Here is a 22,346-nt window from a genome sequence, read left to right on the forward strand (position 1 = left end):
ACAGTGCTTAGGCCCTGAGTTCAAGCCCCATGACTGGCAAAACACCCCCAAAACTAAACTAGCAATACCAAGTGGGAGTAAAGGTCAGGTTATTTATTTAAATAGAAGGCCTTGACCAAAAATACGAGTTGCCTTCTGCCAGTGATGTGTGATGTGTGATGTGTTAGTTTGCTTATGAATCTCTTATTCCTAACCTCTCACCTTTGATTACTTTTGGGAGGGTTGGCACAAGTGACTCCATTTGGATTCTAGCAACTTTTTCCCTTTTCTGAGCAGGTCTTTCCCCTCCCCCCCTCTCTCCCTCTCCTCTCTCCCCCTCCCTTCCCCTCCCCTCCCTCTCTCTCCCTCCTTTCCTCCCTCTCCCTTCCTTTCCCCCTTTCCCTCCCCCTCCCTCCCCCCCTCTGTTTCTCTCTGTTTCTCTCTTCTCCTTCCCTCTCTCTTTCTCTCTCTCCCCCTCCCTAGTTTGTGTTCTCTCTCTCCCTCCCTCTCTCTCTCTCTCTCTCTCTCTCTCTCTCTCTCTCTCTCTCTCTCTCTCTCTCTCCTCTCTGCCCTCTCCCCTCTCCTCTCCTCTCTTCCTCTCTCCTCCTTCCCTCTCTTTCTCCTCTCTCTCTCTCTCTCTCTCTCTTCTCTCTCTTCTCTCTCTCTCATCTCCTCTCTCTCTCTCTCTCTCTCTCTCTCCCTCTCCCCCTCTCCCTCTCCTTCTCTTTCCCTTTCTCTCCCTCCCTCCTTCTCTCTCCCTCCTTCCCCCCACCCCCCAGTATCCAGGCCCTGAGTTCAAGCCCCAGGACTGGCCAAAAAAAAAAAATCATGCATTTTTAGCTAATGTTGGCTGTTTATAAGAAATACGTTTTTCAAATGTTTCCTGCCAGCTCAGCTTTAGAATTTCTTAATAGTGTCATTCATAGAACATAGAGTTTTTTGATGCTGATTAACTGCACTATTATTTCCTTCTTTTGTGTTTCATGCTTTGTATGTATGGTTTATTGCCTATCTCAGTGCTACTAAGGGTTTTTTTTTTTTGTTTGTTTGTTGTGGTTATTGTTTGTTTTCTGTTCTTTTCTTTCAGAACTATTCTGCTACAAGTTTTACAGTTTCAGGTTTTACATTTATCTGTTGAATTGACATTCATATGAAGTACAAATTCCATTGTTTTGGAGATAGATGAACAATGGCTTCTATACTCCTTGTTGTGAAAGCTGTTATTTCCCCCAGGAATTACTCTGTCATCATTTTTGAAAAATCGATTATCAAGAGTCATTTGTATGCATCTAGTTTTGGATTCCAGTTCACTTGGTCTGTGTATCTAAGGCTTGTGTCAAGTTGTCTTGATTTCTATAGTTTTATGTCTTGAACGTCTTTATGTCTTGAATTCAGGTAACATGAACCTTCCAACTCTGTTCTTTTTGGAGATAGTTTCTGGCAATTCTAGATAGGCGTTAGAACATAAATAAAAACAAAAGCAAAATATTTTTGTGTTGTCTGTTTTGTTTTCCTTTTTGTTTATATTTTAGAATCTTTTTTTAAAACCAATTTCTACAAAATTTTTCAGGTATTTTAATAGGTGTTGAACTTAAGAAAATTTAGGAAGAATTGACAAATTGACCTGTTACTATTGTGTCTTTTGATCTATAGAAATGATATATCTCTTCATTTATGAGAAGCTTTGGTGTTATTCATCAGTGTTTTCTAGTTTTTCATATATGGATCTTGTACATATTATGTTTATATTTGTAGATTTCATATTTTTATGCAAACTTAATGACATTCCTTGAAAAATACTCTTATTGCCAGTTTTTGTTGTACATTTAATGCAACATATGTTTTTGGTCTCTCACCTTGATAAACTTATTTCTAGAATGTAAGTGCCTTTTAAATTTTTTTAGATTTCTTTTATAGATTGCTAAATAAGCAGACACATTGTGAACACTGACAGTTTAGGGTTTTTATTCTCGTTTATATGTATGTATGTGGATACATATATGTATGCATGCAAATACGCAAACATATGCTTTTATGCACTGATGGATTTGAGTTGCTAAATTTTATTTTTTTAGTGCTGGTCCTGGAGCTTGAAGTCAGGGTGTGGGTGCTGGTCCTAAGCATTTTTGCTTAAAGCTCATATTCTACTGCTAGAGCCAGAGCTCTGCTGTTTCTCTCTGTCTCTGTCTCTCCCTCTCCCTCTCTCTCTGTCTCTCTCTCCCTCTCACTCTGTCTCTGTCTCTCTCTCCCTCTCCCTCCCTCTCTCTCCCTCTCTCTCCCTCTCTCTTTGTCCCTCTCCTTCCCTCCTTCCCCCCCTCCCCCTCTCCCTCCTCTCCTCCCCTCACCTTCCCTCTCCTCTTCTCTCCTCTCTCAATCTGAAGTAAGAATCTCATGGACTTTTCTGCCTGAGCTACTGGCACTTGGCTGTTAATTTTTTTGTGTCTATATTTATGAGGATTATTGTCTATACTTTTCTGGAAGTCTGTCTGGTTTGCCATTATTAGAACAATGATGGATTCATAAAATGGAATGCAAAGTATTTACTTCTATTTTTCGGGAGGAATTTTTATAGAGTTGTTGTTACTTATTCCACACATATTTGGCAGGATTATTTAGTAAAGCCATCTGGATGTTAGGATTTCTCTGTGGTAGAGTTTTAGAGTTTGCTTTTCCTTCATGGACTGTGGGAGCAAGCTGTCTAGGCTAACTGTGACTTCTGGGAGTTTTGATGGCTTTTCTTTCAAAGGCTGTATCATTTGAGATTTTAAAATATTCTTTGTAGTCTTTCTATGTCTTTTGGATGCGTGTACGATTAATCATGCTTCCCTACTTTGTTCTTGTTATAGTTTTTTTTCTTCTCTTTGGCTTGATCCCTTTTATTAGAGATTTATCGACTTCATTAACTTTTCAAAAGCTAGTATTTGACTTTATTGATTTGTCTTTGTTCTTAATTTCATTGATTTGTTTCTATCTTTATTAATATTTGCGTTCTTTAGATATAATTTGTTCTTCTTTGCTAATTTGTTTTTTGCTAGTTTCTTTTGGAAGTTGCCAATTTGAAGTTTGGCACTATCCTTGGATACTTTTTGCTTAAGGCTGGTGCTCTGCTACTTGGGTTATAGCACCATTTCTAGCTTTTTCTGTGTGTATGGTACGAAGGGATTGAACCCAGGGCTTCCTGCATGCTAGACAAGCACTCTACCACTAGGCTATGCTCCGTCCCACTTGATTTGTTTTTAAAATCAGCACTTAATAAAAATTTCTTGTAAGCACTGCTTTAGCTACATTTCTTGTAAACACTTCTTTAGCTATATATCTCACAAATTTGGATTTTGTGTTTTTATTTAATTCTAAATATTTCCTAATTTTTCTTTGTTTCCTCTTTGAATCAGACAGTATTTAGAGACCTGTTGTTTAAGTTTCCAGATTTACTTCCATTGTTGATCTTCATTGAGTTTAGAAAACATTACTTGTATGATTTCAACACTTTTAACTTTTAAAAGATTTAATTTTATGGTCCCAGTTATTTATTCTACCTTGGTGAATGTTTCTTGTTTGTGTTATGTGAGTTCTTCTGTTGCTGAATGTGGTGTTTTACAATACTAGTGAAGATATATTGGTCTGGATTAAATTTCGAATGATGCATTAAAATTAACAAGAGCAATGAAAATGAGAGTAGAATCAGAAATAAGGTGAAGTAGAGCTAAATCTACCCCCATCATTTTCAACTGAGTGATGATACAACTTGTCAGAAGATATATATGTATGTCAGAGCTACATAGGAAACCCATATTTCCTACAGCCTTTACAGCTTGTCACAACTTTGTCCTTAGGAATCCTGAACTAAGCTGAGCTGGATCTATATTTTGATGAGAGTCAGGAAAATTTGGAAGCAGTCAAGGTGGAAAAAAATTGGAGAATTTGTTGAATATTGCTTATGTGGACCATTGTAGTACCTTAACTTACATGAGGAAACAGAAGTCAGTGTTTTCAATAGCAGCATATGTAATGGTTTAATATCTTTTACAGATACATAATGACTGGAGGCTTTTTGAGGATCAAGAGACTAAATGTTATTATTTCCTCAGTATTTAAGTGAGAAAACAAGAGCACAGAGAGATTAAGTGATTTGTTGAAGGTTACACAGTGATTACTAGATTCATGTAATTACTGTTTGTTTCCTTGATACAGATTGTATTTGTTCCTCATTTTACTATCTTGGATCAGCTGTCTTATAAAGTTTGTTGGTTTTTATATTGAGATATGAGGATGTGATTAATATAACTGTAGTTTCCATATTGAAATTCTAGTTATTATTATATGAGTCCATTTTTTTTTTTTTTTTTGGTCAGTTGTGGGACTTGAACTTTGGGCCTGGGTGTTGTCCCTACAACCCTATCCCTTGAGCCACATTGCCACTTCCTGTTTTCTACTGGTTAATTAGAGATAAGAGTCTCATGGACTTCAGTGCCTGGGCTGGCTTTGAACCTCGATCCTCAGCTCTCAGCCTCCTGAATAGCTAGGATTACAGGTATGAGCCACTGTGCCCAACAATCAGTCATCTTTAATTAGTAAGGGAGAGCAATTATTACAGTTTTTAATGCAATGTACTACTAAAACAGTGCATTTAAGTAGCATTCAATATAATAGTCTGTTCTGTTAAACACATTTTTTTTTCATTACTAATTAGGAACCAGTGACTCTTACTGAGCTTTTGATTGCCCATCTTCCCCCAATACTTCCCCGTCCAGTTCTTTCATAGACTCACTCTCTCTCTCTCTCTCTCTCTCTCTCTCTCTCTCTCTCTCTCTCTCTCTCTCTCTCCTCTCTCCCTCTCTCCCTCTCTCCCTCTCCCTCTCCCTCTCCCTCTCCCTCTCCCTCTCCCTCTCCCTCTCCCCTCTCCTCTCTCCCTCCCTCCCTCCCTCCCTCCCTCCCCCCTCTCTCTCCTCCTCTCCTCCCCCCCCCTCTCTCTCCCCCCCCCCTCCCCATGCCAGTCTTGGGCTTGAGCTCAGGGCCTGAGCACTGTCCTTGGACTTTCTCAAGGCTAGAGCTCTACCACTTGAGCCTCAGCACCACTTCCGACTTTTTTCTATGTATATGGTACGGAGGAATCAAATCCTGGTCTTCATGCATGTTAGACAAACACTCAACCACTAGGCCAAATTCCTGGCCCCTCTCTTTCTGATACTACAGAGCAGGAAATATTTCCTGCATGTTTGATGGGGCAAGTAAAGCAAGTGCCATTAAACTTGAATGGTTGTAGACATCCACAGTGTTCCAGACATCAACAGTTTTCCACCCAACAGCAGTACATTACACATTTTTCTCAGCAGCTCACAGAACATTCTCTTAAATAGGTCATATCATAGTTCATACAAAGAACGTATGGAGCTATAAGAAGATTAACATAATCCCTTGCATTCTATCTGACCATAGTGAAATCAAACTAGTGAATAACAGTACACTATAAAAACTGCACATGGAAGCTGAACAGTCTGATACTGAATAACACTTGTGTCACAGAACAAATTAAAGAAGAAATTAGAAAGTTTCTACAATGTAATGAAAATGAAAATTTATTACAAAGGATGCAGCAAAATCAGTCATAAGGGGCAAATTCATCTCCCTAAGAGCTCATATTAAGAAGACAGAAGAAACACAAGCAAAAAAACTCTCAAAAAGCAATTAAAGCTTCTAGAAGAGCAAGAAAAAATTAAATCTAAAGCAACTAGGACAGAAATTACAAAAAATAAAAGTAGAAGTTAATGAGGTAGAAATAAAAAATCCATAAAATAAATGAAACAAAAAGCTGTTTTTTTGAAAAAATTAATAAAATTGACAGACCTCTTACAAGATTAATGAAAAAAAGAAGAGAGGAGACTCAAATGAACAAGGTTAGAGATGCCACAGGAAAAAATCACAACCAACATACAAGATAACCAAACAGTCATAAATTACTACTGTCAGAATCTATATTCACTGAAACAGAAAACCTAACAGAAATGGATGAATTTTTAGAGAAATATAAACTGTCCAAATTGAACCAAGAAGATATAAATCAACAGAATAAATCAATATCATAAAATGAGATAGAGAATGCAATCAGAAGTGTGCCAATTAGGAAAATAGCCCAGCCCCAGATGGTTTCAATGAAGAATTCTATGAGACTTTTAAAGATGAATTAATACCCATACTACTGAAGCTCTTTTGAGAAACAGAAGCAGAGGGAGCCATCCCAAAGTCATTCTATGAAGCCAATATCACACTCATCCCCAAACCAGGGAAGGATTAAACTCTATAATGAACTCAGATGCAGAGCTTCTCAATAAAATACTAGCCAACAGAATCCAGAGGCAAATTAAAAAAATTATACACTATGACTAAGTAGTCTTTGTTGCACAGATGCAAATCTGGTTTAACATTGGCAAATCAATGTAATTTACCATATTAATAGAACTAAGGTCAAGAATCATATGATTATTTCTCTTGATGCCAAGCAAGCCTTTAACAAAATACAGCATCCATTCATGTTGAAAGTACTAGAGAAAGTAGGAATAGGAGGTACATTCTTTAGAATAATTAAAGCCACATACTACAGGCCAACAGCCAATATCATACTAAATGGTGAAAAACTAAAGCCATTTACCTTAAAGTCAGGAACAAGACAGAGATGCCCACTCTCTCCACTTCAATATAGTTTTGGAATCTTTAGCCAGAGCAATAAGGAAAGAAAAGGCCATCAAAGGGATCCACATAGGGAGAGAAGAAATTTAAACTATCTCTGTTTGCAGATGACATGATCTTATACCTGAACAACCCAATAAGTTCTACTCCCAAACTCTTAGAACTAATAAGCCACTTTGGCAAAGTAGCAAGATACAAAATCAACCCAACAATACACAAACAGAAGGAGAAATCATGAAAACAATCCTATTTGCGATAGCCCCCACCCACAAGAATAAAATATTTAGAAATTAACCAAACATGTAAAGGAATTATTTAATGAAAACTAAAGCCTAAAGAAATTAAAGAGGATATTAGGAAATGGAAAGACCTTCCATGCTCATGGTTAGGGAGAATCAACATTGTGAAAATGGTCATACTGTCCTGCACAAGCATTAACTCAAAATGTATCCAAGACCTCAATATCAGACCTGAAACCCTGAAACTGCTACATGATAGAATAGGAGAGACACTGGAACTCATATGCACAGGCAAAAACTTCCTGAACAGAGTTCCAGGGTCACAAAAGATTGGGGAAGAGAGTTGACAAATGGGACTACCAAAAAATAAGTTTCTACACAGACAAAGGCATAGCTACTCAAGTAGAAAGACAGCCACTCAACTGGGAAAAGATATTTACCAATACTACATGAGACAAATGCTTCATATCCATTATCTACAGGGAACTCAAGAAACTAATTCCTCTCCCCCCACCACCCTAACAAAACAAACCAGTCACTAAATGGGCAAGGGAACTAAAGAGTTATCAAAGGAAGAGGTTAAAATGGCAAAAAAAAAAAAAACCCACACCAACATATGAGAAAATGCTCATCATCCATGATCATAAAGGAAATGCAAATAATCCTAAGATACCACCTTACCCCTGCAATTAGAATGGCCAATATTCTGAACTCAGACAATGACAAATGCTCTTGTGGAGAAAGAGGAACCCTACTGCACTGCTGGTGGGAATGTAAACTAGTACAGCCACTTTGGAAGGCAGTTTGGAGGTCTCTTAAAAAACTGAAAGTAGACCTTCCCTATGATCCTGACATACCCTCTCCTAGTCATCTACCCTGAGCATCATAACCTAGTATATGATAAGGACACCTGCTCAGCCATGTTCATCTCTGCACTATTCAAAATAGCCAAGCAATGGAACAACCCAGATGCCCTACTACAGATGAATGGATACAATAAAATGTGATAGATACACACACAGACACACACAATGGAATTCTATGTAGCCAAAAGGCAAGATAAAATAATGGCATTTGCTGGGAAGTGGATGAAACTAGAGTGAATTATGTTGAGTGAGATAAGTCAAGACCAAAGGAACAAAAGGTACATGGTTTCCTTGATATCTGGATATTAGATTCAAACAGTACAAGAGTGATGACTCAATGTTTGGGTACCTGAGGTTATGGACATGGTCTTGGAGATATAACTACATAAACATAAAAATCTATGATGTGGTATATATTCTATAGATATAATATTATATAAATTGATATGTATGACATACAAACCCTCAGCTTTATTTTAATTATGTTCTAAAATCTATGTGCAGTGATTGCATACAGAGATTCCCTTCTTGAATACTTGTTTGTTAAACATGACATTTGAAATATTATGTAAAAATCAGTGTTACTAAAATCTTTCAAAAATTTGAAAAAAAAATACAAGGAAAAAATTTTGTAAAAAAAATGGCCATACTGCCAAAAATGATACACAATTTCAATGCAATCCTCATCAAAATTCCAAGGATATTTTTTTACTAAAATAGAGGAAACAATCCATGAATTCGTATGGAACAACAGAAGACCTAGCGTAGCCAAAGCAATTCTAGGCAAAAAACAATACAGGTGGTATTACACTACCAGATTTCAAACTCTACTATAGAGCCATAATAACAAATCAGCATGGTATTGGAACAAATAGACTTGACGATCAATGGAGCAGAATAGAAGATGTAGAAATAAAAGCACATACAGTCAGCTAATATTTGACAAAAGGAGCCAAAGATATTCAATGGAAAAAACAGCTTCTTTAATTACTGGTGCTGGGAAAACTGGGTGGCCACATGCAGAAAACTATTAGTGTATCCCAGCTTGTCACCATGCTCAAAATGGATCAAAGACCTCAATATTAATAGGCCCGAAACTCTGAAGCTGCTACAAGACAGAGTATGATAGACACTGGACCTCATAGGCACAGGCAGGAACTTCCTGAACAGAATCCCAGGGTCACGACAGATTGGAGAGAGACTTGACAAATGGGACTACCTAAAAATAAAAAGTTTCGAGCTGAGCGCGTTGGCTCACACTGAAATCCTAGCTACTCAGGAGGCTGAGATTTGAGGATCGAGGTTCAAAGCCAGCCCAGGGAACAAAAGGACTTGAGACTTTTTTTTTTTTTTTTGCCAGTCCTGGGCTTGAGCTCAGGGCCTGAGCACTGTCCTTGGACTTTCTCAAGGCTAGAGCTCTACCACTTGAGCCTCAGCACCACTTCCGGCTTTTTTTCTATGTATGTGGTACCGAGGAATCGAACCCGGGTCTTCATGCATGCTAGGCAAGCACTTTAACCACTAGGCCAAACTCCTGGCCGAGAGTTTTTTTTTTTTTTTTTTTTTTTTTTTGGTGGGTTATGGGCTTGAACTCTGGGCCTGGCCACTGTCCTTGAGCTCTTTAGCTAAGGTTACCTCACTATCCCTTGAGCCACAACCCCATTTCCCAGGACCTGAGACTCTTATCTCCAAGTAATCTCTAGAAAATGGAAGTGGGGCTTGGCTCAAGGGTAGGGCAGTAGTTTTGAGCTAAAGAGCTCAGGGACAATGCTCACTCTGAGTTCAAGCCACATGACCCACCAAAAAAAAATTAAAAAAAATAAGTTTCTGCACGAAGACATAGCTACTAAAATAGAATGACAACCAACCAACTGGGAAAAGATATTTACCAACAATACATCAGACCAAGGCTTAATATCCAATATTTAAAGGGAACCAAAGAAATGAATCTTCCCCAAACTCAACAAACCAATCACTAAATGGGTAAAGGAACTAAAGAGAAACTTATCAGAGGAAGAGGTAAAAATGTCAAAGAAATATATGAGAAAATGCCCATCATCTGTAGCCATAAAGGAAATGCAAGTAAAAACCCTGAGATACCTCCTTACCCAAATCATAATGGCCAATATGAATTCAGATAATAGCAAATGTTTGTAGAGAGGTGGAGAAAGAGGAACCCTATTGCACCACTGGTGAGAACTAGTATAACCACTCTGGAAAGCAGTTTAGAGGTTCCTCAAAAAACTAAACATAGACCTTCCCTAGGACTCAATCGTATCACTCCCAGGCATCCACCCTGAGCAACATGACTCAGGATATGATAAGGACCACCTGCACGTCCGTGTTCATCATTGCACTCTTCACAGTAGCCAAGAGATAGAAACAACCCGGATGCCCCACTACAGATGATTAGATCCAAAAAATGTGGTACATATATACAATGGAGTTCTGTATTGCCATTGAACAAGAGAAAATAATGATACTCTCTGGGAAATGGATGGAGCTAGAGAAAATCATGTACAGCGGGTTAAGCCAAGACCAAAGAGACAAATGGCACAGGGTCTCTCTGTTATGTGGGTATTAGATCTATGCAATGCAAGGGTATTGATGGGACAGAGAGAGAAAGAAGGACCAACCAATTCCCTAGCAAAGAGAGGAAATGTACATAGCACCCAATCTCGAAGAAATGGTTTCATTGTCAATATTCAAAGAGTTAAACCTTTCATTCTATGTAAGTCTAGAAGTTTTTGTATATTCCAGTATTATAAATTTTGTAGACTAGAACAGTGATGCTTAGTATTTTAAATGTTAAAAATGATTTGTGATAATTGCTAAGTACTGTCACAGTACTGTAAAATATATGTAGCCACTTAATCTTAACAATAAAAAAATTAAAAAAAAAACTGCTGTATGTTAAAAGCACTGGGCACTGGGGCCATAAACACAGCAGAGTTCCCTGTAATAAAGTACTTCCTTTTTTTTTTTTTTTTTTTTTGCTAGTCCTGGGGCTTGAACTCAGGGCCAGAGCATTGTTCTTGGGTTTGCCTGAAGGCTAACATTCTAACACTTAAGCTGTAGTACTACTTCTGGCTTTTCTATGCATGTGGTACTGAGGAATCAAACCCTGGTCTTCATGCATGCTTGGCAAGCACACTACCACTAGGACAAACTCCTGGCTCCATGAAATCAATTGAAGTTGGAAATAGAACCCAGGACTCTCAATGTTAGCCTCATGTCTTCCTAAGTACTCGAACTGTGTTGTCTCCTTTCCATGAACTAGTTTAGTGCTCATCTTTGTGAAGATTACACTCTGAGAACTTTACTTTCATGCTAGATTCACCTTTGCCTATACTTTTCTCATACCTTTTTAAATGCCATTGATATTTTCCTTCCAATTTAAAAAATAATATATGCCCTTTGTGGAAAAGTTTGGAAATCAAAGAGATAAAAATTCATGTAATTGTCTACCTAGCTATAAACATTCATTGTTAACATTTTGATGACTATATAGTTCATTTTCTTCTCCTACGTATGTAAGTAGATAAAATATTTTTTTTAAACTTCCCTGATAGAGAAGTGGGTTTTACTATAGCATAATGAAGCTAATTTAGTTTTTTTGTTGTTGGTGTGGGTTTTTTTTTTTTTTTTTTTTTTTTTTTTTTGCCAGTCCTGGGCTTGAGCTCAGGGCCTGAGCACTGTCCTTGGACTTTCTCAAGGCTAGAGCTCTACCACTTGAGCCTCAGCACCACTTCTGGCTTTTTTTCTTTTTTTCTATGTATGTGGTACTGAGGAATCGAACCCGGGTCTTCATGCATGCTAGGCAAGCACTTTAACCACTAGGCCAAACTCCCGACCCATAGGTAAAATATTTATAAAACATCAGTCCCATTTAATCTTGTAACTCATTTCATAATGTTTCCTTGTTTCTTTTTAAAGATGAGAAGCTTCCTGAGATTGATTACAGCTTTCATTAGAAATCCATGATTATAGACTCATCTTTGCTAGTGATTCAGCTCAGTAAATGATATGGATAAACAGGAAACATATTTAGGTTTGCTTTCAGTATAGAAGTAGAAGATGTTGAAGTCATATAAATGTTCACAGGGCTTTTTTTTTTTTTCTCCAAAGAGAAAGCCTCAGCTGAGGCATTTGTATAAATCAGTGAAACTCATCATTAGCAGTCAGTTGAAATACAACAGATTATGAATTTATGTACATAGTCAATAAAGGAATAAAGTATTTCTTAGTACAAAATATGGTATGCACCAATCTTTGAATATAATTCCACTATTAATCATTTTAAATTAGTCAATTTATATTTTGTAAAACAAAAGAAAACTTATTGAAGTTTCAAAGTGCTATTGTAATTATTCCTAGACTCACTTAAAAACATGTTATTTGGGGCTGGGAGTTTGATCTAGTGGTAGAGTGCTTGCCTAGCATGCACGAAGACCCACATTCAATTCCTTGGTACAACATACATAGAAAAAAACCAGCAATGGTGCTGTGGCTTAAGTGGTAGAGCTCTAGCCTTGAGAAAGGCCAAGGATAGTGCACAGGGCTTTTTTGTTGATACCCTTGGCTGCTCTTTCTCTATCTGGAGGGTGAATGGATCACATATTCTAGTATTTCTATTGTTCTTCTGCTTGAATTCTCTTTAATTAAGTAGCTGGCTAACTAATTTTTTTGTGGTATTGTGGATTGAACTAGGGCCTTAGGCTTGCTAGGCGAATGCTCTTCTGTAAGCCACTCTGTTAGCCTATGAACTCTCATTTGAATCTTTTTACAGTAGAAACTTTTTTTTTTCTTTTTGCTAGTCTTGGGGCTTCTGGCTTTTTCTATGTATATGGTATTGAGGAATTGAACCTGGGTCTACGTGCATGCTAGACAAGCACTCTACCACTGGGCCCTGTTTTTGTTCTTAAAGGCTACAACTCTTTCTGAGGAAAATAAATTTATTATACATTTCATATTAGATACTTTATATTGACTTATCATAAGATTTTATTTCTTAAAGGTATCCTCCCCCTTCTCCCTTCCTAGTTTTTAATGTGACAGGGACTTGTTTGATAGCCTAGACTGGCCTTGACCTTGTGATCCTTTTTTCTCTGCATTTATGATTGCTGGGATTAAAAGATATGCACAACTAGGTCTTAAATGTTTTAGTTATGTTCTCCTGCTGTTGAATGTTTGATAGTTAAGTCAGTTGAAATTCAAAGAGAATAATATACAGATAGTTAAGACTATGATTTTTTAAAACTGTCCTTTTGGATATATGAATGAATATTCATTTTTATGTTCTTTTTTGAAGGCTTCATATTGAAGCATTCATATAGATTTATTGGCTTATTTCCTTTGAGAAGAACATGTGCAGTGTCTCCTTGAACCCCCTGTCCTTCAGGAATAGCTGTTTTGTGACACCTTTCAGAGGTGATTCTAGAAAATAATTTTCCAGATGTGTCTGGAAAATTGTATGTGAGTACAACGTGGAATCTTGAGGTACTTTTCTGAGGCCTTTGACTCCGTAGTAAATGCTCCAATAGTCACCTGTGTTTTGTTTTGACAAGTGTCTAATTTAGATGTAGCAGCTCCCTTTCTCAGCTTTGAAATTGGTCCTGTTTCTCTGATATATTCAAGTGTGACTGGAAGTGCAAAATCCTCACTTAAACCCCAGTATAACCCAAACTCCCTCAAATATATGATTGGAATGATTAATAGTGTGCTTTCCTCCTTTCTTAGATTCATGCCCGAAACCAAAATGAAATAATTTTTGGGCTAAATGATGGCTACTACGGTGCTCCCTTTGAACACAAGGTAAGAGGAGTCTCCTCCTGTTGTGGGGTTTGGTTACTGTAGGTGTGCCTGACACCTGGGTTGATAGAATTCTAAGATGCTCCATGTAAAAATCATGCTTTAAAGGATCACTGTAAGATTCTTGTTTCCTGTGGTATAGGATAAATGCTTTTTAGCGTGAAAATCATCTTGTAAGGTATATAGCCAATCCAATTAAGCTTTTCTAAATTCAGGTTATATTCCTTGTAAAACCTAAGCTAGCTGTGTTCTGTTATGCTACATAATTCTTTTGAGGTGAATAATGGGTGTGTGTGTATGTATGCGTGTGTGTGCATGTGCACATGTGCATACTTGGATTTAGGGCTTTGTGCTCTCCCTTGCCTTTTTTTAAGTCCTAGGGTTTGAACTCTGGGCCTGAGTTCTGTACCCAAGTTTCTTTTGTTCAAGGCAAGTTCTCTACCACTTGAGCCACAGTGCCACTTCCATCCTTCTCTGAGTAGTTTACTCAGATGCCCTTCAGTAGATGAATGGATCAAGAAAATGTAGTATGTATACACAGTGGAGTATGCACTTCCATCAGACAGAATGATATTGCCTAATTCATAAGGAAATGGAAAGAATTGTAAAAAATCATATTAAGTCAAGTAAGCCAGACCCAAAGAAACATAGACTGCATGGTTTTCCTCATTTGTAATAGTGTACGCCTAGGATTGTCAAACCAGAGGATCATAATAGCTCAGTAGCTATGTACATATCACCCTGTAAAATGATGATAATTGAAATGAACTCCAAGATATGGACACGAGATGCCGAGGCCCATGGTGTGGTGTATAGGTTGCCTTGTGGTGCAGGAGTCAACTCACCAAGGTCACTGCTGTATGAAAGACAGAGATAGTAAATAGCTTTAGGATATGTAAGAAATACTTGTGCCCAAGTATACATATGGATAATTTAAGGATGACCAGTAAAGACTAGAAATGGAATAGGGATTTCTAATTAGATAAGAGAAGAGAAGGAATACAGAGAACAAAAAGTTTTGCCAACTTGGGAGGAGATGGATGAGGAAACAAGGAAAGAAATGGGTAACAAACTGTTGTGTGGGGGTAGGAGTGAGTCCAAGTACATTTGTAATTGCAGTGATTCTAAGTGTATGTCAAAAGTCATGCTTGGAATATTTTATGAAAAATTTAAAATGCTTAATCAACAAGGTTTGGAGAACAGTATTAAAATTTACAGACATTTTGTTCTGTATAGAAGAAAGCAAAACTTATTCTTGTCAAATTTTAGAGCCACTTTTAAATGGTAGCTGAAAGTTTTGTTGGCCAATTCTTTGGCTTCTCTTTTTCTTTTTTACATTGCTGATGTTTATGTTGATCCTCATTCTGTCCATGTTCTACTGTCTTTAACTAGTCTGGGTCTACTGGCAGAAGTATTCTTTATTTGCTCAGAACTTTTGCTTCTCTGCTTCTCCAAAAGGCTTTTCTCATTTCTTTTTGAATTTTAAAAACCCAGTGAACCTCTTAACTGTAGGAAAGGGATTCATCCAGAGTGTATTTGGAATCTTTCCCTCTCCTTCCCTCCCCTTCATCCCTTCTTGTGGCACTAAGGTCCTTTTTACTTCAGTTATTTTTCACATAGGGTCTTACATTATGCCAAGGCCAGACTGAATTATAATCCTTCTGTTTTTCATGACATTTATGTGCTACCACACCCAGTGTTTTATTGCTTGAGATGAAGCCTAGGGGATTACCTAGGATGCTTTATCCTCCTCATCTCTGCCTCCCAAACAGCTAGGATTATAGACATGAATTATGGTGTCCTATCTGGACAACTATGTAATACAACTAAAATTTTGGACTAACTTAAATTGCAAGAATTTTAATATTTTATTAGTAGCCTCTGCTGGCATCATTAGGCAGTGACAGGAGTTTTTAAATTTTGTGCAGTAAATTTTTATTTATTTGACAAATCAATTGCAGACAATTGAATAAGTAACAATGAACTCTTGGTCTTTAGTTGTAAAATAGTGTTTTTTTCTCTAGTCAATAAACATCAAGTGTCTATTACATGCCTATTGTTAAACAAAATCCTGCACAACATAACCAAAACTGTAAAATATAGATTGATGAATAGTTATATTTTCCATTAAAAAATAAGACAGCATGCATTCCAGTCAGCTAATTTTGAAGAATAATCATCTTGATATAGGTTGTTTAGGTTTTGCAGGTAAGTGAAGGTAGAAGTCTTTAATTGGAAGAATACCCAGGAAGAGGTTTTAGTGTCTGGAAACTACGGAGAATCAATGAAGAATGCTGTTGTAACTTGAAGCTGGGGTGGGAAGAGATTGGTGACTACACCCGAGTGTCTCCCACGTTTCCCAGGTGCAGTTATCTGCAATCATGGTGCTAGGGGTGGACAATAAATAAAAGGCTTTTGGTCTAAAAATCTAGAAACATTTATGATTCCTATTTGCCTTTAACTCCACATTGGCTATTTTTGCCTTAATATCCTTTTGGCAGTCACTCTTTTGGAGCATTGTTGTCAACTATCTTGGATCATTGTACACTCAGTGGTTAAGAACATGGGTTTTTGGCTGGGTGCTGGTGGCTCATGCCTATAATTTGAGCTGTTCAGTAGGCTGAGATCTAAGGATCAAAAATTAAAGCAAGCCCAGGAAACAAAGTCTGTGAGACTTTTCTCCAATTCACCACCAAAAGCTGAAAGTGGATGTGTAGTTCCAGTGGAAGAGTGCTAGCCTTGAGGGAAAAAGCTTAAGGACAGTGCCTAGGCCCTGAATCCAAGCCCCAATACAAGCACAAAAAACAAATAAGAACTATGGATTTTTCGGGGGAGCTAGTTAGAGTTGGCAGATGCCTGTAATCTCAGCTGTTTGGAAAGGATAGGCAGAAGGATTGTGGTTTGTGGCTAGCCAGAAATTATTGAACTCAAAAACTGGCTTTATTTATTTATTTGTTTGTTTATGGTTATGGGGCTTGAACTCAGGGCCTGGGCACAGTCCCTGAGCCTCTTCATGCTCAAGACTAGAGCTCTACCATTGAGCCACAGTGCCACTTTCAGTTTTTGAGTGCTTAATTGGTGCTAAGAGTCTCACGGGGACTTTTCTCCCTGGATTGACTTTGAACTGCAATCCTCAGATCTCAGCCTCTTGAGTGGCTAGGATTACAGGCGTGAGCCAGTGGTGTTGGCTGGCCTTTTATTTTTAAAAATAGTGACTTAGACTAAGCACAAGGTCAGTACTACACAGACACACATTTTTGGTGGTAGTTCCACATACGACCACTGCTTACCTATATAAGATACTGTGCATATTTAGTTATATCAGTTTGTTTCCTCATGTAATTGCAGGTAGCAATCTGTCCCTCATCCTAAGTCATTTTGAAGATTAATAGGATAATTGTAGAGGAGGAGCCTGGCACAGGAGTACAGTCCACTATGGGAACTAGTATTCACTGAGGTGTAAGTCCTTTGATAAGAGTGTCTATGTCCCTGATACTTAACATTGTGTCAGATGGTAACCCTAGCACAGTACCTGGTATATGGTAGATGCTCGATAAAACATCAGTGAATCCTTTCTGGGCTTAGAAGTAGAAATTTTAGAAGATGACATTTCTTTTACATTATTTTTTCCCCTAGCATCAACTTCTTATAATTATTTTGTATAACCCATATTGGCATAACTTTTAAATCTTGGCCCATTGAAAAGGCATTAAAAAAGCATTAGACAAGGCAATACTGCCTGTGGTGGTCTATAGATTCAATGCAATATTCATCAAAATACCAATGTCATTCTTCACTAAAGTAGAGAAAACAATCCAAAAATTCATATGGAACCACAAAAGGCAATATTGCTAAAGCAGTATTTGATCAAAAAAAGTAATGTGGAATGTATAACAATTACAGACTTCAGACTTTACTATAGAACTATAGTAATGAAAACAGCTGGATCCTGGCACAAAAGTGGGCCCAGGGAGCAATGGAACAGAGTAGAAGACCTCGAAATAAACATATAGGCATATATCCATCTACTATTTTGTAAGAAAGCCAGAGACATAGGCTGGAAGAAAGACAGCATCTTCAACACATAAGCAGAAAAATGAAACAGTCCTTATCTGTCACTCTGTACTAGTATCAATTAAAATTGAATCAAGTACCTCAATATAAGACCATGAAACGAGTACAGGAAGGAGAAGGAGAAGCATTAGAACTTCCTAGCACAGGCAGAACTTTGCAAGTAAAGTTCCTGGGGCTCAGCAAGTCAGAGAGAAAATTGACAAATGGGATTTCATAAAACGGAGAAATTTATGCATAGCAAAAGACATAGTTAACATGGTAAAAAGACAGCATCAATGGAGGAATCTTTTTTTTTTTTTTTGCCAGTCTTGGGCTTGAGCTCAGGGTTTGAGCACTGTCCTTGGACTTTCTCAAGGCTAGAGCTCTACCACTTGAGCCTCAGCACCACTCCTGGCTTTTTTCTATGTATGTGGCACCAAGGAATCGAACCCGGGTCTTCGTGCATGCTAGGCAAGCACTTTAACCACTAGGCCAAACTCCCGGCCCCTGGGGGAATTTTAACCAATTATTATGTCAGTTAATGACCTAACATCCACAATACACAAAGAGCTCAAGAAACTAAGCTCTTGAAGAATTAACAATCAAATTAATAAATGGGTAAACAAGCTAAACAGAAACTTCTTAGAAGAGGTACAAATGGCCAGTAGACATGTTAAGAAATTCCTAGCATCTAAGTGAAAGGACCTCTAGGATATTGAAACAAAAGCCATATAATGAGTGATTGTTGTCCTTAATGTACTATGTTATCTCTCATCTCTTTTGCTGTCCCTTGGTTATCTCATATTGTTATCTGATATATTGGATATATTTTATTTGGTTATTTGGAATTGGATAGGGAAGGCGGGAAAAGCAAGATGGGGGATGGGGGGAGGGCAATGGGGACCAAGACATGTGAAAGGGTATCAATGTATGTGAATTAATGCACCTTCTATCTGGCAAATATCATGTAACCCTTTTATTAATTACAATAAAAACTATTAAAAAAATTCCTAGCATCTCTGGCCACAAAGGAAATGTAAATCAAAACAACAACATTAAGATTCCATCTCACCCCAGTTACAATGGCCAACATTAGGAAAACAAATGATAACAGATGCTGGTAAGGATGTGGCCAAAAGGGAACTATAATATACTGCTTGTAGGAATGTAAGTTGTTCAACCACCCTGGAAAGTAGTGTGGAGGTTGCTCAAAAATTAAACATAAAACTTCCCTATGGTTCAGCAATTCGACTCCCCAAAGTTTACAAACCAGGATACAGTCAAGCTATTGCACAATCATATTTATTCTAGTATTATTCACCACAGACACAGGTGCCCAGATTAGCCCAGATGCCCCTCATGGGATGAATGGATTAAGCAAATACAGTTAATGTATTCAATGTATATTTACTACATATTCTATGAAACTAGGAAAATTGAAGGGAGGGGCCAGACTGGGAGGGATGAGGGAGAACGGTGAAAGCAATGACATCAGTAAAGATGCATTGCACTTATAAACTGATTTGATGAATATTATAAAAATCGTTTTTAGAAGGCATTCGATTTAGGAGTCTTTTTGCATATTTAAAACTATAGCAGCAATATCTCTAAAGTCCACTAGATGGCACTGCTTTCTCATTTTAGTGGGGAAAAACTAGGGAATGGAATTCAAGTCAAATGAATCCAATCTTTTCCAGTGAAAGAAATTCTCAGGAGATTGAAATAGCAATTTAGTGATGAACTTCGCAAAAGTAACCATATGACTTGATCATCTTAAGTACATTTTAATGTTGAGATTGAAGATTTAGGGACAGCAGGCTCAGGATCTGTTTTAAAACCCTGTACAAATGAGGAACAGATAAGTTCCTGATTTTTGTATTTTTCAAGTCAAAGTGCTTTTAAAAGTAGAAAAATTGAATCCATGTTTATCTTTCTTTCCTTTTTTAATACTTTGCTAGGCAGATATTCAACTACTTGAGACCCATTTCCAACCTTTTTGTTATGGTCATTAAAAAAAAAAAAGCCTTGCTCTTTACTTGAATCCACCTGGAATATAATCCCCTAGTTATGCTTTCTGCCATGGCTGGGATGACAAGAATGTCCCACCATATCTAGCCTTTCTCTTGAGATGAGAGCTTGCTAACTTTGCCTCAGTGAAAAAAGACTTAAGAGACTTTTATCTTCCTCATCTCAGTCTCCTAGGTGGCCAAGATTACGTGAGGCACCTTGGCTGGCCAAAACCCCCTCCCGAATCCTTATCCCAGATGCTGTTACTGTGTTCTTTGAGCAAACCACATGGTCTCTTGTAATTTTAGGCACCTATTCCCCAAAGTAAGGAAGTCCTAGGTAGCTAATTAATACTTCAGGAAGCAGACTAGTAGCGTACTCCTATCATGCAAGTGCTGTGGGAGTCTCACACAGGAAAGAAGGATTACAAGTTTGAGGCCAGCCTAGTCTCCAACAAAAGAAAATCAGAATAACAACAACATATCCTGTAGAAACTATTATGGTATCTAGCCCATACCCCCATAGATGAAGAAATTGAGGTTCAGAGGACCTCTTGAACTCTTGATCTTGTCATGGCAAATTTGTTTCATGCTGCAGATGATAACTTAGACATTGCTGAAAATACACCTGGGTGATTAATATAGGTAAATATGCATAGCACATAGATGTTAACAGTAATTAATGTTAACATAATATTTTCATCTTCAATCTTTAAAGAATCACCTATAAATGATTTTACTCCCTCTTTATGGCAACTTGCCGGAAGGAAGAGTGACTGGTATCCTTTCCTGCTCTTTGAGAGCTGAAGTGACTTACTTTTCAGTCCCTTCTGTGCAGTGCATTGCTCCTCACACTTTGCTTTGAAGCCTTTGCACATACTGTTAAAGATGTCACCAAAGTATCTGTGTGTGTTTACTATAGTTTTTGGAATGTATCACTCTCTCCCTTCTTAGGGAATACAAACTTTATTTTTCAAACACCAGCCTCAAAGTAGGTATCATCTAGGTATGTAGTCAATAATTGTGGAATACAGGAATGTCTGAGATACTGATTTGATTTAGTGGCAGAAGTGGGCATCAGAACACATGTTCTCTGGCTTCTTTTTCCTTGTACTATGTTATCTGCAAAGGGAAGGGCCAGATTTTTTTTTTTCTGTCAGTGCGTGTGGCTTGAACTCTAGGTCTGGGCGCTGTTCTTGAGCTCTTCAGCTCAGGGCTTGTGCTCTATCACTTGAGCAATAGCACCACCTCCAGTTTTCTGGTGGTTAATTGGAGATATGAGTCTCACTGCAGTCCTCAGATCTCAGCCTCCTGAGTAGCTAGGATTACAGTGTGAGCCACCCCAGCGCCCAACTGCTAGATTTTTTTTAATGACTTTTTTTTTTTCTTTGCCAGTTGTGGGTATTGAGCTCAGGGCCTGAGCACTGTCCTTGGGCTTTCTCAAGGCTAGAGCTCTACCACTTGAGCCATAGCACCACTTCTATGTGGTACTGAGGAATCGAACCCAGGTCTTTATGCATGCTAGGCAAGCACTCTTTTACCAGTAGGCCAAATTCCTGGCCCTGCTAATTTTTTTTTTTATCATTTAATTTCTTCTGGAGATTCTTCCATCATTTAGTATCTTTCATTGTGATTAAATGCTATATGTTATTGTACTTACAGTAACTCAAGTAGACAAATAGAAATGTTTTTGTTTTCAGGATGTATGTACTGAAACCAAGAAAGTTAAGAAGTTCGTACTTAGCTAACTTTATAGAACCAAGGAATTAAACAAATGCCTACATATTGGTTGTCAGATTAATGGAGCTAACTTGTTTCCAGAGCACAGTCCGTCCAGCACACAAGCAGAACATTCAGAATAAGGACCAAGTGTCCTGAGTATAGCTTTTATTTTTAACAACAGAGCTACATAGGCCTGTTAGTACATCATCAAGGAAAAGTTGGAAAACGATAAAAACTACTTGTTCTTTTACATACTTCATCTCCCACCTCATTACAGAAGAGGAGAAACAGACTGGACAAACTCTCAAGGACTATAAACTTTGCCTGCTTTTTTTTTTTTAGTTAGTTTTTTTGGAGGGGTAATATTAGGGTTTGAACTTGGCACCTTATGTTGTTACTTAGCTTTTTTGCTCATGGCTGGTGCTCTACCACTTGAACCACTCCTCAGTCCTGCATTTTGCTGGATAATTAGTGGTAGAATCTTTTGGGCTTTTCTTCTTGGACTGGCTTTGAACTTCCATCCTCCAGATTTTAAACTACAATGTTGCTGGCCTTCTTGCATCTGAGTTGGTTTGACCACTTGGAGCTCAAGTAATAGATAACGATTTTGAGCAGAAAGCAGCTATAGAGTCTCCTGAGTAGCTAAGATGAGCTATGAGCCAACCAGTGTTCTGTCACTGCCTCCTTTATTATAAAGCTTTGAGGTATCAGAACCCATTTTTAAATCCAGAATAATATTGTACCAGATGTGCACCAAGCTTTTAAAAACTACCACTGCTAGTTCATTTGTGCAGTACCTAAATTGTCACATTCTTCAATGGTTTCTGTTTAATCTGTGTGACAAGTCCAAGAGATAGTTTTGTTTCCTGAGTGAAATATCCTGGAAGAAAACATTTAATTATGATTCAAGATAACATAGTGAGTAAGCAGCAAAACACCCAGGTCTAACACATTTCAAAGCTCTGTGTGTGTGTGTGAATGTATGC

General features: G+C 37.8%; 1 protein-coding gene across 3 annotated transcripts in view; it reads left to right on the top strand.

Moving 5' to 3' along the window:
- The window catches only part of Uvrag (UV radiation resistance associated), a 300,747-nt gene that overhangs the window by 52,194 nt on the left and 226,207 nt on the right, over positions 1 to 22,346 (top strand). For all 3 annotated transcript variants that reach the window (XM_090348443.1, XM_090348440.1, XM_090348441.1), the window contains one exon: positions 13,508 to 13,582. In XM_090348443.1, the coding sequence (XP_090204569.1) occupies positions 13,508 to 13,582 (75 nt within the window). The remainder of the gene's footprint in view (positions 1 to 13,507; positions 13,583 to 22,346) is intronic.

The sequence above is a fragment of the Megascapheus bottae genome, chromosome 16, assembly GCF_031878675.1.
Source record: "Megascapheus bottae isolate mThoBot1 chromosome 16, mThoBot2.hap1, whole genome shotgun sequence".
Lineage (NCBI taxonomy): Eukaryota > Metazoa > Chordata > Mammalia > Rodentia > Geomyidae > Megascapheus > Megascapheus bottae.